We start from the raw sequence: 12,303 nt of genomic DNA, 5'->3' as shown, positions 1-12,303 counted from the left end.
AGCATTAACACATGTTAGACTGCACCCCATAAACACAATCAAGCCTAGAAAAAACCCAGTGAACCACCCCTTTAATAAAAATATAATTAAAAAGTTAGTAAACTGTAACCAACAGAGCACTCAGTATTCTGGGAAGTTTGTGTGCATTGGGATTTGAGAATCATATTTTTTCAAATAAAGCCAAGGTAACACTCATTTTACATACAGCACACAGTGAAAATGACGTGAAAATGACAGTGGGCAAAAGCATGAAGCGCAGCTTAATTTGAATTCACGAGTTTGAAGTTTGTCTATCGCGCGTCTCCAGTGAAGCAGAACTCTCCTCCTGTCAGCATTCAATTCACACGGACCGAAAGTCACGCAGAGAACACGCAATCATGCAGGTCACATGCACACTTCACAAGATCTCACAACTGGATTTGACTAAGTTTGCAAGGTTTGTGAAATAAAATTTTCATTTGCCATTCAAAGATTTGTTTAAATGATGAAATGCGTATTTGCTGAATGCTGACGGCAAACGAGAAAGTATTATAATGTTTGCCTTTCTATTACTAATAATATAAAAGCAATCCTTATAATACTTTTTGTGTACATTTTAATTCCTTTGTTTAACAGTTCTATCGGATTATTAGACAGACTTCTATCCGTATTAAGCCCCGTTCACACTACAAGCGACACGCAATAGCAAAGCGACACAATCCCATTCATTTCAGTGGAGAGCTGGTGATTTCCGGCGACACGAGCGTCAGTGGCAGTTGGCGACCGGATGGGGCGTGTCCAGCGACGCGGCAAAGTTCAGAATCCTTCAACTTTATGCAAATGAAGAGCGACTTTCGGGAGCGACAGCCAATAGGAAAGAAGACGGTAGAGCTCATGTGATCGTTCTCTTCTCAACGCCGTAGATAAACATACGCAATGGAAGAAAGTAGGCTCTGTTTCTCATTCATTTTTGTTTGTATGTATGGATTTAATTTAGATTTAGATTATATTTAGTCTTTTGCCTCCAAAATGTTTGTACTTAGCGGCAAGAAACCTGATTCGCTGTCAATCAAGGCAAACAGTAGAACGCCCACTAGCAACCTCATCGCCAGCCCCTGGTGACATGCAGCGACAAAAGTCACTGCTAGTGTGAACGGGGCTTTAGACAGAACTGTTAAGGACAACGGCGAACAAGAGGGAGAATGTGAGCACTTTGTGCTCAGGCGCTGCCGCTCTCAGCGCCGTCAAAATAAAAGTTTTGCACGCCGTCAACGCATCGGCCAAACAGAAAAACGTATCGGCTGATGCCGATATTTGAAAAATGCCAAATATCGGCCGATATATCCATGTCGATATATCGGTCGACCACTAGTTTGGGATGTGCTTGTTATTTTGGTGCCATCAGACAAACAGTATTTCGGGAGAAAAAAATCTGGAAACAGGAGCCCATGTGCAAAGATGGCGAATGGTTGCCATTTGAAATGAATGGAAACAGTAACCGATATTATATACCTCCTTCACCAAAATAGAAACATAATCTGTCAGACATATGCACTACTGTTCAAAATATTTTTAAATTTAAAATAACTGTTCTATTTGAATATATTTTAAAATGTAATTTATTCCTGTGATGTAAAGCTGAATTTTCAGCATCATTACTCCAGTCTTCAGTGTCACATGATCCTTCAGAAATCATTCTAATATGCTGATTTTCTGCTCAAGAATCACTTCTCATTATTATCAATGTTGAAAACAGTTGTTCTGCTTAATATTGTTGTGGAAACTACCATATACCATATTTTTTCAGAATTTTTTTGATTAATAGAAAGTTAAAAATAACAGCATTTATTTGTAAAATTAACCTTTTGTAACATTATAAATGTCTTTACTGACAATTCTTTACTGAAATCCTTGATAAATAAAACTATTAATTTCTCTAAAAAGCAACTTTTGAACAGTAGTGTACACTAGCTCAATAAATCTTGTCTCACACCCAAATGTCTCCAACACAATTGGGCTCAAAGCTTGATTGAGTTTAGTAGCCTTCATCGATCCAAACAGGGAAAGTAGCTTCCTGAAGTCTCCCTGTGCCCTTTTTCTGTGAAACGTGACTCTATGAGCTCTTGTGGAGTTCCCATGTGGCGTGCTGCCACAGAAAGATAGGCCGCTCTGAGGAAGGTTGAATCTTCCTCGCTGCAGCGGTTCCTGGAAACAGAAGACAATGACTGGCACAACATGAAAAAAGGCACCTCGTTCCCATAGCGGCATCTGGATTGACTTCCTCCTGGACACAAATGGCATCCAGATTGAGGTCTGGTGTGTTTGAAATTGACAGATGAATTGCTCTTATGTGAACGTCCACCAATTAGAAAACATCCTCTCTGTTGGCGAGGAGTTTTGGATGGATTTATGTGTCCAAAATTGGTTTTGGTTCATGTTTTGAGATTAATTATAAAGAAATAGTCTGTGATGTAGCCTTTTGAGAATCCAGTTATATGCCCCTACAATTCATAATATGAGAGCAAAAAAATGCCCCTGTATGAAAATATCTTTGGGGGTTAATTCCTGTGATGCAAAGCTGAATTTTCAGCATCCTTTACTTCAGCCTTCAGTGTCACGTGATACTTCAGAAATCATTCTAATATGCTGATTTGCTGCTCAAGAAATATGTGTGTCCAAAATTGGTTTTGGTTCATGTTTTGGGAAAATTATGAAGGAATAGTTCACCTTAAAATCATTTACTGACCTTGTTGTTTCAAACGTGTATGGTGTTTCTCATATGGAAAAGAGCAGCGTGAACATTCTTACTAACATCTCTTGTAGTGGTTCACAGTGGAAAGAAAGTCATATAGGTTTGAATGCAACATAAGAGTGAGTTTGTTTACTCATTTATCCTTTTAATCTAACATCTTGAGCAAGCAATATCTGCCCAAAGCCATCTGTAAATACAAAAACAACAGTTAGTTATAGTGAACTTCCTGTGTGAAACCAGCTGACAGCAGGAGAAGTAGACCTCACAGTTTAGACGGTTAAGCAGATAGCTAGTTGAATCTGGCACGGTCTGCCACGCAACTGACAGCTGAAGTTAATATCTCAGTCTGGGGATCTTGCTGTGGTTCACCGCTGGTGTCTCTGAGATTATTATCCGAGTGGCTGCTCGTGTGTTTGTGTGAGAAAAAAACAGTCCTGATGCTGAGCTCTCCGATGGGTTGCAGGTAACCACTCGAAGCGAAGCCCACCTTGAGCTCAACGCCTTCAGGAGGAAACACGACTGCGCGCTGGTGATATCAGGAGACTCTCTGGAGGTAATGTGAGCCTGCATGTACACATTAGATTCGAACAAACCCCTAACACTGTTACAGACCCAAGCCGCACTGTTTGTGTAAGACATGTCAGTAAAACATGAAATCATGCAACTTGTGCTATTATTTTGTGATCAGACTTATCTATCACATGATCTAGAGACAAAGATATAGTGACTCTGGACTCGGACCAAGGCTGCATTTATTTGATCAAAAATACATTAAAAACAGTAATATTGTGAAATATTATTACAATTTAAAATAACTGTGTTCTATTTGAATATATGGTAAAATGTAATGTATTCCTGTGATGTAAAGCTGAATTTTCAGTATCATTACTCCAGTCTTCAGTGTCAGAAATCATTCACTTATACTGCTAAGTTTTTCATTTTCTTTTTTTTTTCAAGATTCTTTGATGAATAGAAAATTCAAAAGAACAGCATTTATTTGAAATAGAAATCTTATGTAACATTTTAACATCTTTAATGTCACTTTTGATCAATTTAAAGGGATAGTTCACCCAAAAATGAAAATTACCGCATGATTTCCTCACCCTGAAGCCACCCTAGGTATATATGACTTTCTTCTTTCAGACAAATAGAATTGGAGTTATATTAAAAAATATGGCCTGGCTCTTCCAAGCTTTGTAATGGCAGTGAATGGGGGTCGAGATTTTGAAGCCCAATAAAGTGCGTCCATCCATTATAAAAAGTGCTCCACATGGCTCCAGGGGGATAATAAAGGCTTCCTGAATTTAAGAGATGCGTTTGTGTAAGAAAAATCCATATTTAAAACTTTATAAACCGTAATTTCTAGCTTCGAGAGTGTGACGTTCCAGCGGATGATGTAGAACTTAGGCATAGCGTAATGACAGGTAGCAGAAGCTAGAAATTACGGTTTATAAAGTGTTAAATACTGATAAATCTGTAGATATTAGTATAAAATATGACTGTTATAATGAGGTTAAAATTTGAATAATTTGTCTTGAATGTATGTAATTTGTGTGAAATCGCCTCCATCCAGATTTTTTCTGTTTTTTTTATTTTTTAAGGTGTCTCATGATGTTTGCATTTTCAGTAAATGGCCAGTTTGATCAATAGTTTGATTTGGGTTTTATTTATGGAGGTTTTGTGTCATTCTGTCCTTCAGTATTGATTTGTCTGTCTGATGTCTCAGTGAATGGCCTGTTCTCAGTCCTGTTTGTTGTTGTTGCAGGTTTGTCTGAAGTATTATGAGTATGAGTTTATGGAGTTGGCGTGTCAGTGTCCGGCTGTCGTCTGCTGCCGCTGCGCTCCCACACAGAAAGCCCAGATCGTTCGACTGCTGCAGGAACGCACCGGCAAACTCACCTGCGCCGTGGGTGAGTACGCAACTTCCTCTCGGCCCTGCTCAGTTGTGTTTGATTAGGGTTAGAGCTAAATCTGCGGGAAAGTGGATCTCGAGAGCCAGATTTGAGGATACCTGGTTTAAAGTTTTCAATATCATCCAATTCAGATTAGTGCTGATATATAAAAACAATAAGCCTAAATATTTACAGATACCGATATACTGATATGTTCATCAATATATATTTAAATGTATTTTTTTGGTTACGTAACTTTCCATTGCATGTTTAGTCTTGACATGTGACATAATATCAGTTGGGGTGATTATCGATAACTAAAAATAAAACTAACCCTTCTCAATGCATGTTCTGCAAGATTCCCCTTTCTGTCAAACATTTTTTTTTGGACTGTCCCGCTTTTAATGTACGGAGAAAACTTTTTATGAAGTGAACTCACTTAGAGATATTTAGTATCATTTTGCCAGAAAAGGTTTTAGAATTTGTATCATATGTTAATGTAAAAAATCGTGTGTAATATAACTTGTGTTTGTTTGTTTGCTGGTTTTTATTATATTTGTTATACTTGTATTTTTTAAATAGTTTTTGCCATGAAGATAGCCTAAGATGATGACATGGCATTAAATAAAAAATATACTAATACTAAAAGTAAAAAAAAAATTTTTTACTTGAAATAAAATAAACGTTAACTGAAATACAACTAAATTAAATTTGTTTTATTTCAGCTAGTTGCCAAGGCATCATGTCTCATTTTCATTTAGTTTAAGTTGAATAAAATAAAAAGTAGTAATAAAATGATTAAAACTAAATAAACTAAAACAAATAAATAAAAAATAATGCAATATGCAATAAAAAACTAAACTAAACTAATAAAAATCAAAAATATCAGTTATACTAATATGACACTGCTCTGTCATAAGGTCTCAATCTGGGTCACGGCACCAGCTGTCTCTGGCTCATCACTCGCTGTTTTCTCTTTCTCAGGGGACGGAGGAAATGATGTCAGCATGATCCAGGAAGCAGACTGTGGCGTGGGAGTGGAGGGCAAAGTAAGAGCTACCACTTCCCAGAGCAGCAGTCCTGTCATACACACTGCTGCCTGCTTCCGGAGGCTTCCGTCCATCTGCGTCAAAAACACTTGCGTTACACAGATTCTCACATTTCTTACATTACATGACACTGAAAGCTCAGCGATGTTCTCATGTAAAATCACTTCAAACATTTACACGCTACAGCTTCCCACGACTGAAAATCTAAATTCACTCTAGATATTATTTAAAACAAGTTCCTGCTCTTAGTAATGTTATTTTTAATAATGCAATGTCTGATTTTATAATCAAAATATAATTTTATAATCTTTCTTCAAATCGTACCAATTAAAGTTGTTTCTCAGCCTCTGAAACAACTTTAATTGGTAATCATTATTTATATTTATTTTATTTCACACTATATTGAGTGCACTGGCATTCAACAACTGACTAGTTTATCTAGGTTATTAATAGTAGCTATCTAGTTAACTAGTTTATTAATAGTTTTTCATAGCTGTATTGACTAATTAAGACCTGAACCCTGAACCTTTAATATCAGAAATAAAAATGTTTTCATATCAGAAATAATAATATTAAATATTTTTATGAGCATGTACCATAGTATAACTGTGCCATAGCATTAGTATGATTTTCGTACACAATACCAGTGTATTATCATAGTTTTTTGGACATGTTCCATGGTAATAAAATGTCATTTTATTTGTTTAAAATTGCATATAATACTTATTTATAATATTACAATATTATTATATATTTTTGGACATAATACTGTGGTATTACCATAATTTTTTGCATGTGTACAATGGTAATTCCATATTTTGTAAGACATAATACTATTGTAATACTGTGATATTTTATAATTTAATTTGAATAAATTTATTTATTTATTACAACTAGTTTATCTACAGATTTTTAAAATTAATTTAGGTGTTTATTTTATAATTTAATTTAATGTTGTTTTTATGTAAATAGTTCAGCTTGGGATGTATTAGTTTTTCATATACCTAGCTATATCAACTAATAATTATTTATATACAGATGTATATTTATATATATTTTAGGTGTTTTTTTATTTGTAGTGATTGTTTAATGATAATAGCTAATAGTATCAGAAATATTAATATGTTTAACTAATTTATCTGCAGTTTATTTTTTATTTTGTAATCGTCATTCTTTATTCATTATACTTAATAGTTTTAACCATCCAACCTAATATCAGAAATATTAATGTTTTCAATTAATTTATCTGCAGTTTTTTCATTGTTTATTTACATTTCTTCTGTCTTATTTTATCTAGATTTTATTTTATAGTATATAAATAGTTCAGCTAAGGATATGATAGTTTTTTATTAACCTAGCTGTTTTGACTAATTTTGTTTTATTTATTTTTTTTATTGGTGATTCTTTAATTATTTTATATGTTATAGTACTTAATATTTTTTCATATTCTGAGCTGTTTTGATTAATCAAGACTGAAACCATCTTAATATCAGAAATATTAATGTGTTTAGCTAATTTATCTGCAGTTTTTTTTTATTTATTTACATTTCTTATTATTTACATTTTAAATAGATACTATAATTTATCTAGATTTTATTGTATTTTATATAAATAGTAGGGATATAATAGTTTCTCATATACTTAGCTGTTGCATTTGTATTGTTTTTTTTAATATTTTATTTTATTTTATTTTTTCATTTTATTGCATGTTATTTTACTCTAAATAGTTCAGCTAAGAATGTAATAGTTTTTCATAAACCTAGTTGTGTTGACCAAAGATTTCAAAATAAGTAAGAAACTTCAGTGACTCTACATTGTTTATTTCAGGATGGTCTGATTTCAGGAATCCCACCCTGAGATGGACGTCCAGTTTAGAAACACATTTTAGACGTCAGACGTTTTGTCTAAATGTACCTAAAATACCTAAAAGCCAACTTTACCCAGTTGTGGTGGGCCGAGCGAGGTTTCCAGGTCATCAAAATGAGACGTTATGGGACGGTTAATTGATATTGAGTCATTCATGACTAACACGGCTTAAGCCTCGATTGACTTGACGTGGTTACGTGGGCCGTTGTTTTGGTTTACTCACTCACTCCTGAACTTCCCAGTGATCCGAACATGCTTAATATAGGCCAGCTTAATCTAGAAAACATTGTTGCTCGTGGTCCAGAAGCTGCGTGTGAGCGCTCAGAGCTGTTTGTGTATTTATCTGTGTGCAGGAAGGGAAGCAGGCGTCTCTGGCTGCAGATTTCTCCATCACTCAGTTTAAGCACTTGGGCAGACTGCTCATGGTCCACGGCAGAAACAGCTACAAACGCTCCGCCGCGCTCAGCCAGTTTGTCATCCACCGGAGTCTCTGCATCAGCACCATGCAGGTAACGTCTGCTGCAGTAATTATCCACCGCTAGCCCATCAATCACAGCAGCCGCACATAAACACACTGCAGCGACGAGGGCTTCATGTTTAAAAAAAAAACAACCACTTGTATTAGGCAAAACTCTACCATATTTACCCTGGTATAACACACATTAATGTTAGTAAAATAAAACTGCTAACAAACTACCATGGTTTTTATGAGCATATACCATGGATAGGGATGCACTGATATGAAAATTTTGGCCGATACCGATAATTTTTTATATATGAAAGCCAATAACCGATATGTTAGCCGATAAATCTAAATCCGAATTTTTATATCATTTTTGAGAGCCTGATTACAAAAAAAGTCTCACCATTAAAAGCCATTAAACACTTCAACATAAATCAAACATAAAGCAACCTTACAAATAAATAAAATAATGCAAACAAGTCACTGGACAACATTACTTAGGTGTAAAAAAATCAAAAACCATGTGCCATGGATAAATTAAACGGAATAGCCTCCGCACCGACAATAATAAAATTCTTTTAATTAAACCATATGAAAATAATAAGATAAAAATAAGTGGTGGTTATTAATAATAATATAGCAGTGATTTTGAAAAAGAATTTCAAAATCTTAAATTAATAGCTACCATTGTTTTAAATAGCAGCATTTCTGTTTAAACTGCGTGCGCTGAATGAACACCGGTAAACTGAAGCGCTTTGTTAGCGGGTTAATTATGCTATATGAGAATCAGATATTTATACAACATAAACATAATATTATAATTTATATATGCACAAAAAAACGCAAATGCAGTGATCTTGAACTAAGTTATGTGCTAGTCAGATGTGTAACTCGACGCGCTCTTCTTCCCATAACAACGCACTGAAATTCACATGAATTCACTGAATTCACAACTTTTATTACGGTAATATTCTCTTTATAATGTTATGCATATGACATTCCTAGTCATACTAGTTATTAATGTTATGCACTGCTGTTCACACTGCGTGCGCTGAAGCTGAAGAGCTGAATGAACACCGGTAAACTGAAGCGCTTTGCTGGCAGCTTATTTAACTCAAGGAAACGCATCATATATGAGATTAATCAGATATGAGATTAATCAGATATTTATACAACATAAACATAATATTACAAGTTATATATGTACAAAAAGACCCAAATGCACAAGTGAACTCAAAGCAAGTTACATGCTAACCAGAATATAACTTCTGTTGTGGATGCGCTCTTCCCGCAACAACGCGCTGAAACACGACAAATTAAAGCAAAGAATTCACAACGTTTTTATTATAATAGTGTTCTCATTATAATGTTAAATATATGATAGTCCTAGTTATTAATGTTGTGCGCTGCTGTTTGAGCTGCGTGCGCTGAGCTAAAGATGTTCACCGGCAAACTGAAGCGCTCGATTAACCCTCTATTAGCTTAACCAAACAAATTCTATATGCGATAAATCAGACCTATATGCATACAGTAAACACAATATTACAACGTACAATTGCACAAAAGGCTGCAAATGCACAAGTGAACTTAACTGTGCTGGTCATGAAGGTGCAGCTCCATTGTGAATGCACTCTTCCCGTGACAACGCGCTTAAACACGGGCTCACAAAGATTCCATAACATTATTTAACAGTAATGTTCTCATTATATTATGACAGACTTGCCCTGCACATGTTGCACTTCACTGTTGCACTTTTCCTTTTTGAAGTGATTCCAGTAATATTTCAAGCAATTAAAAACCATCATGGTGAACAGTGCGCATCTGAAGTGTCTCTGCAGGAAATAATGCATTATTTATCGGCTTTAATATATCGGCAAAAATTTCTGCAGGAAATAATGCATTATTTATCGGCTTTAATATATCGGCAAAAAATTTCTTATCGGTTCGATAACGATAACATTAAAATGTACATTTATCGGCCAATACCGATATGGTGGCCGATATATCGTGCATCCCTAATTTTGGATGCAAATGTACACATTTTTGGACATGATAATATGATAATGCTAAAGTTTTTTGAACATGTACAATACACTTTCATCTGCACATGATAACAATTTGCTACCATGGTATATATACAGTATATATCAAAGTACCACAGTATTGCCATCTAATGGATTTATTTTACTATCATACTATTGCCCTACTGAGAAGTGACAGGACGAATGAATATAGCATGGCTTTGGTTGCCTGCTGTCTGATGTTTGTGCTGATATTTCCACAGGCCGTGTTCTCCTCTGTCTTCTACTTTGCATCTGTTCCACTTTATCAAGGCTTCCTCATTATCGGGTGAGTGTGCGAGTGCTGATGACTCATTTGCACTCGCTGAAATCTCGCTGGCATTTCAGCCATGTGTTTCAGACAGCTCTGACATTTGAGGATCGCTGAGGGTTTTGTTCCATCGAGAGTCACAGCCGCTGAGCTCGCAGAAAAGCATCAGAGCTGATGCACATCAAAAGAGCCTTTGTGAAGTCTGAAACGATCAAGGGGTTAAAGCGGACAGGCTTAGGTCTCGTCTAATTCAGGGAAAATGATGAAATTCTCCATCAAGACAGTCCGGGACAGAGAGAGGAACAAGATGAAACTTCACCCACACTAGTACAGATGTCAATCTAGATCTGTCACTTTGACTTTCTCTGCATAGGAAATACATGCTTATAACTTGTACAAGCCAGCAAAATGTCTAAAGGTTTACTACATTTGGTGCATTTTACTTTTATTCACTGATAAATGTCAGAGTTAAAGATGTTTTCTATTACTGGCTCAAAAAGAATTTTCCCGTGCTGGAAAAGTTATGAAAAATCTCAGAAAAGCGTGAAAAGTTTTTTTTATCCTTTGCTTTAAAATATATTTAATTGGCTAGAAATTGATTTTCATAACTGCAAACTCTGTACATGTTTTTTAATCCTAATCCAGTAGTTTTGAATGACTAGAAAATCATTGGTCTGATGGTTTGGAAAGCAAAAACATAAAAAACAAAAATGCCATATAGCATAAAAAATTGTATGCATTCTTCATGAAAAATTGTGTGTCAGCAAGCGTGCATTAAATGGATCAAAAGTGACAGACATCTATAATGTTTATTAGGGATGTAACGGTATGAAAATTTCATATCACGGTTATCGTGACCAAAGTTATCACGATTGTCAATACTATCACGGTTTTGTTAAAATTAAGATGAAAATAACTGATACACACACTGAAAACATTTCAATAAGTTTTATATTTGAAAATCAACAAACAACAAATACAATTAGCAGCTATGCACTTTTTTTTAGCATAAACATTAAATTAACATTAACATGAAGCCCTAATAATAATAATAATAAATCACTTATATATATATATATACAATGTGATTTCAATTTGTGATCATGTGATCTTCGTTTAAGAGATCTTGTGATGCTTTTTAAAGCAAAGTTGGGGTTGATTTCGAGTTCACATACAAACATAAATAGAATAGGCTAATTAAATTTGTCTATTTTAATGTAAGACAACATATTTTTCGTCAGTGATAGAAATATGATTTAAGACGGTAGTGTAAGCAAGTTTAGTTTGAAAACGTTTAATAGTAAATAAGACACAATTAGACAATATTTGAATAAAATAATAATAATAATAAATATTTATTTGCAACAACTGATGGAGTACTACTGAATGTTGCACGCACGTGCAGCGTTGTCAAGGTAACATTTGGTCACGCTTATACGAGACAGTAATACCCTGCACCCTTCAAAGAACACACTTCAAGGGCTCTGCCCTTCGAAGGGAGTAGGGCATAGGGATGCTCACTTCTGTTTGGAATTCGCCCCATGTCTCTTGTATCACCGCAGAGGCGCGGATGCGCTCTCTCGTTTCATTCAAATGCAGCTTGCCGTCTTGCGTCTTAGTTTTTGATTGTATTGAAAATGAAATCATTTTTTCATGATTTCATTTTTCATGATGCGAACTTTTCTTCGCGGAAGCTTTGCGTTAATTACAAGTGAGATAACGAAATATTTAATCTCTAATCAATATTTTTGTCCAATTATTTGCCCAGTTAGTTTTGGTACTGAGGTAAAAGTTGCCTTGCATTCGCTATAACAGTGGGTGGTGGTCACGAAGATGACTTTGCAGCGACTTTCTTCTTGCAAGATCAGCAGACAGGGTGACCATCCTCGATTAAATTGCCTTCAGGACTCTTGTAAAAGCCAAAATACGACCAGACCACCGATTTGGTCCTCTTAGATGGCTGAAAAATCT

General features: G+C 35.1%; 1 protein-coding gene across 1 annotated transcript in view; it reads left to right on the top strand.

Annotated features, from left to right (window-relative positions):
• Nucleotides 1-12,303, top strand: part of atp9a (ATPase phospholipid transporting 9A) — a 57,642-nt gene that overhangs the window by 36,371 nt on the left and 8,968 nt on the right. The window contains exons 20-24 of the mRNA XM_016454706.1: nucleotides 3,195-3,284; nucleotides 4,497-4,641; nucleotides 5,608-5,672; nucleotides 7,892-8,047; nucleotides 10,286-10,350. Coding sequence (XP_016310192.1) covers nucleotides 3,195-3,284; nucleotides 4,497-4,641; nucleotides 5,608-5,672; nucleotides 7,892-8,047; nucleotides 10,286-10,350 — 521 coding nt within the window. The remainder of the gene's footprint in view (nucleotides 1-3,194; nucleotides 3,285-4,496; nucleotides 4,642-5,607; nucleotides 5,673-7,891; nucleotides 8,048-10,285; nucleotides 10,351-12,303) is intronic.

Source organism: Sinocyclocheilus anshuiensis, unplaced genomic scaffold (genome assembly GCF_001515605.1).
Source record: "Sinocyclocheilus anshuiensis isolate Anshui unplaced genomic scaffold, SAMN03320099.WGS_v1.1 scaffold67, whole genome shotgun sequence".
In the NCBI taxonomy this organism is placed as follows: Eukaryota; Metazoa; Chordata; class Actinopteri; order Cypriniformes; family Cyprinidae; genus Sinocyclocheilus; species Sinocyclocheilus anshuiensis.
This window is presented reverse-complemented; position numbering and strand designations above follow the sequence as displayed.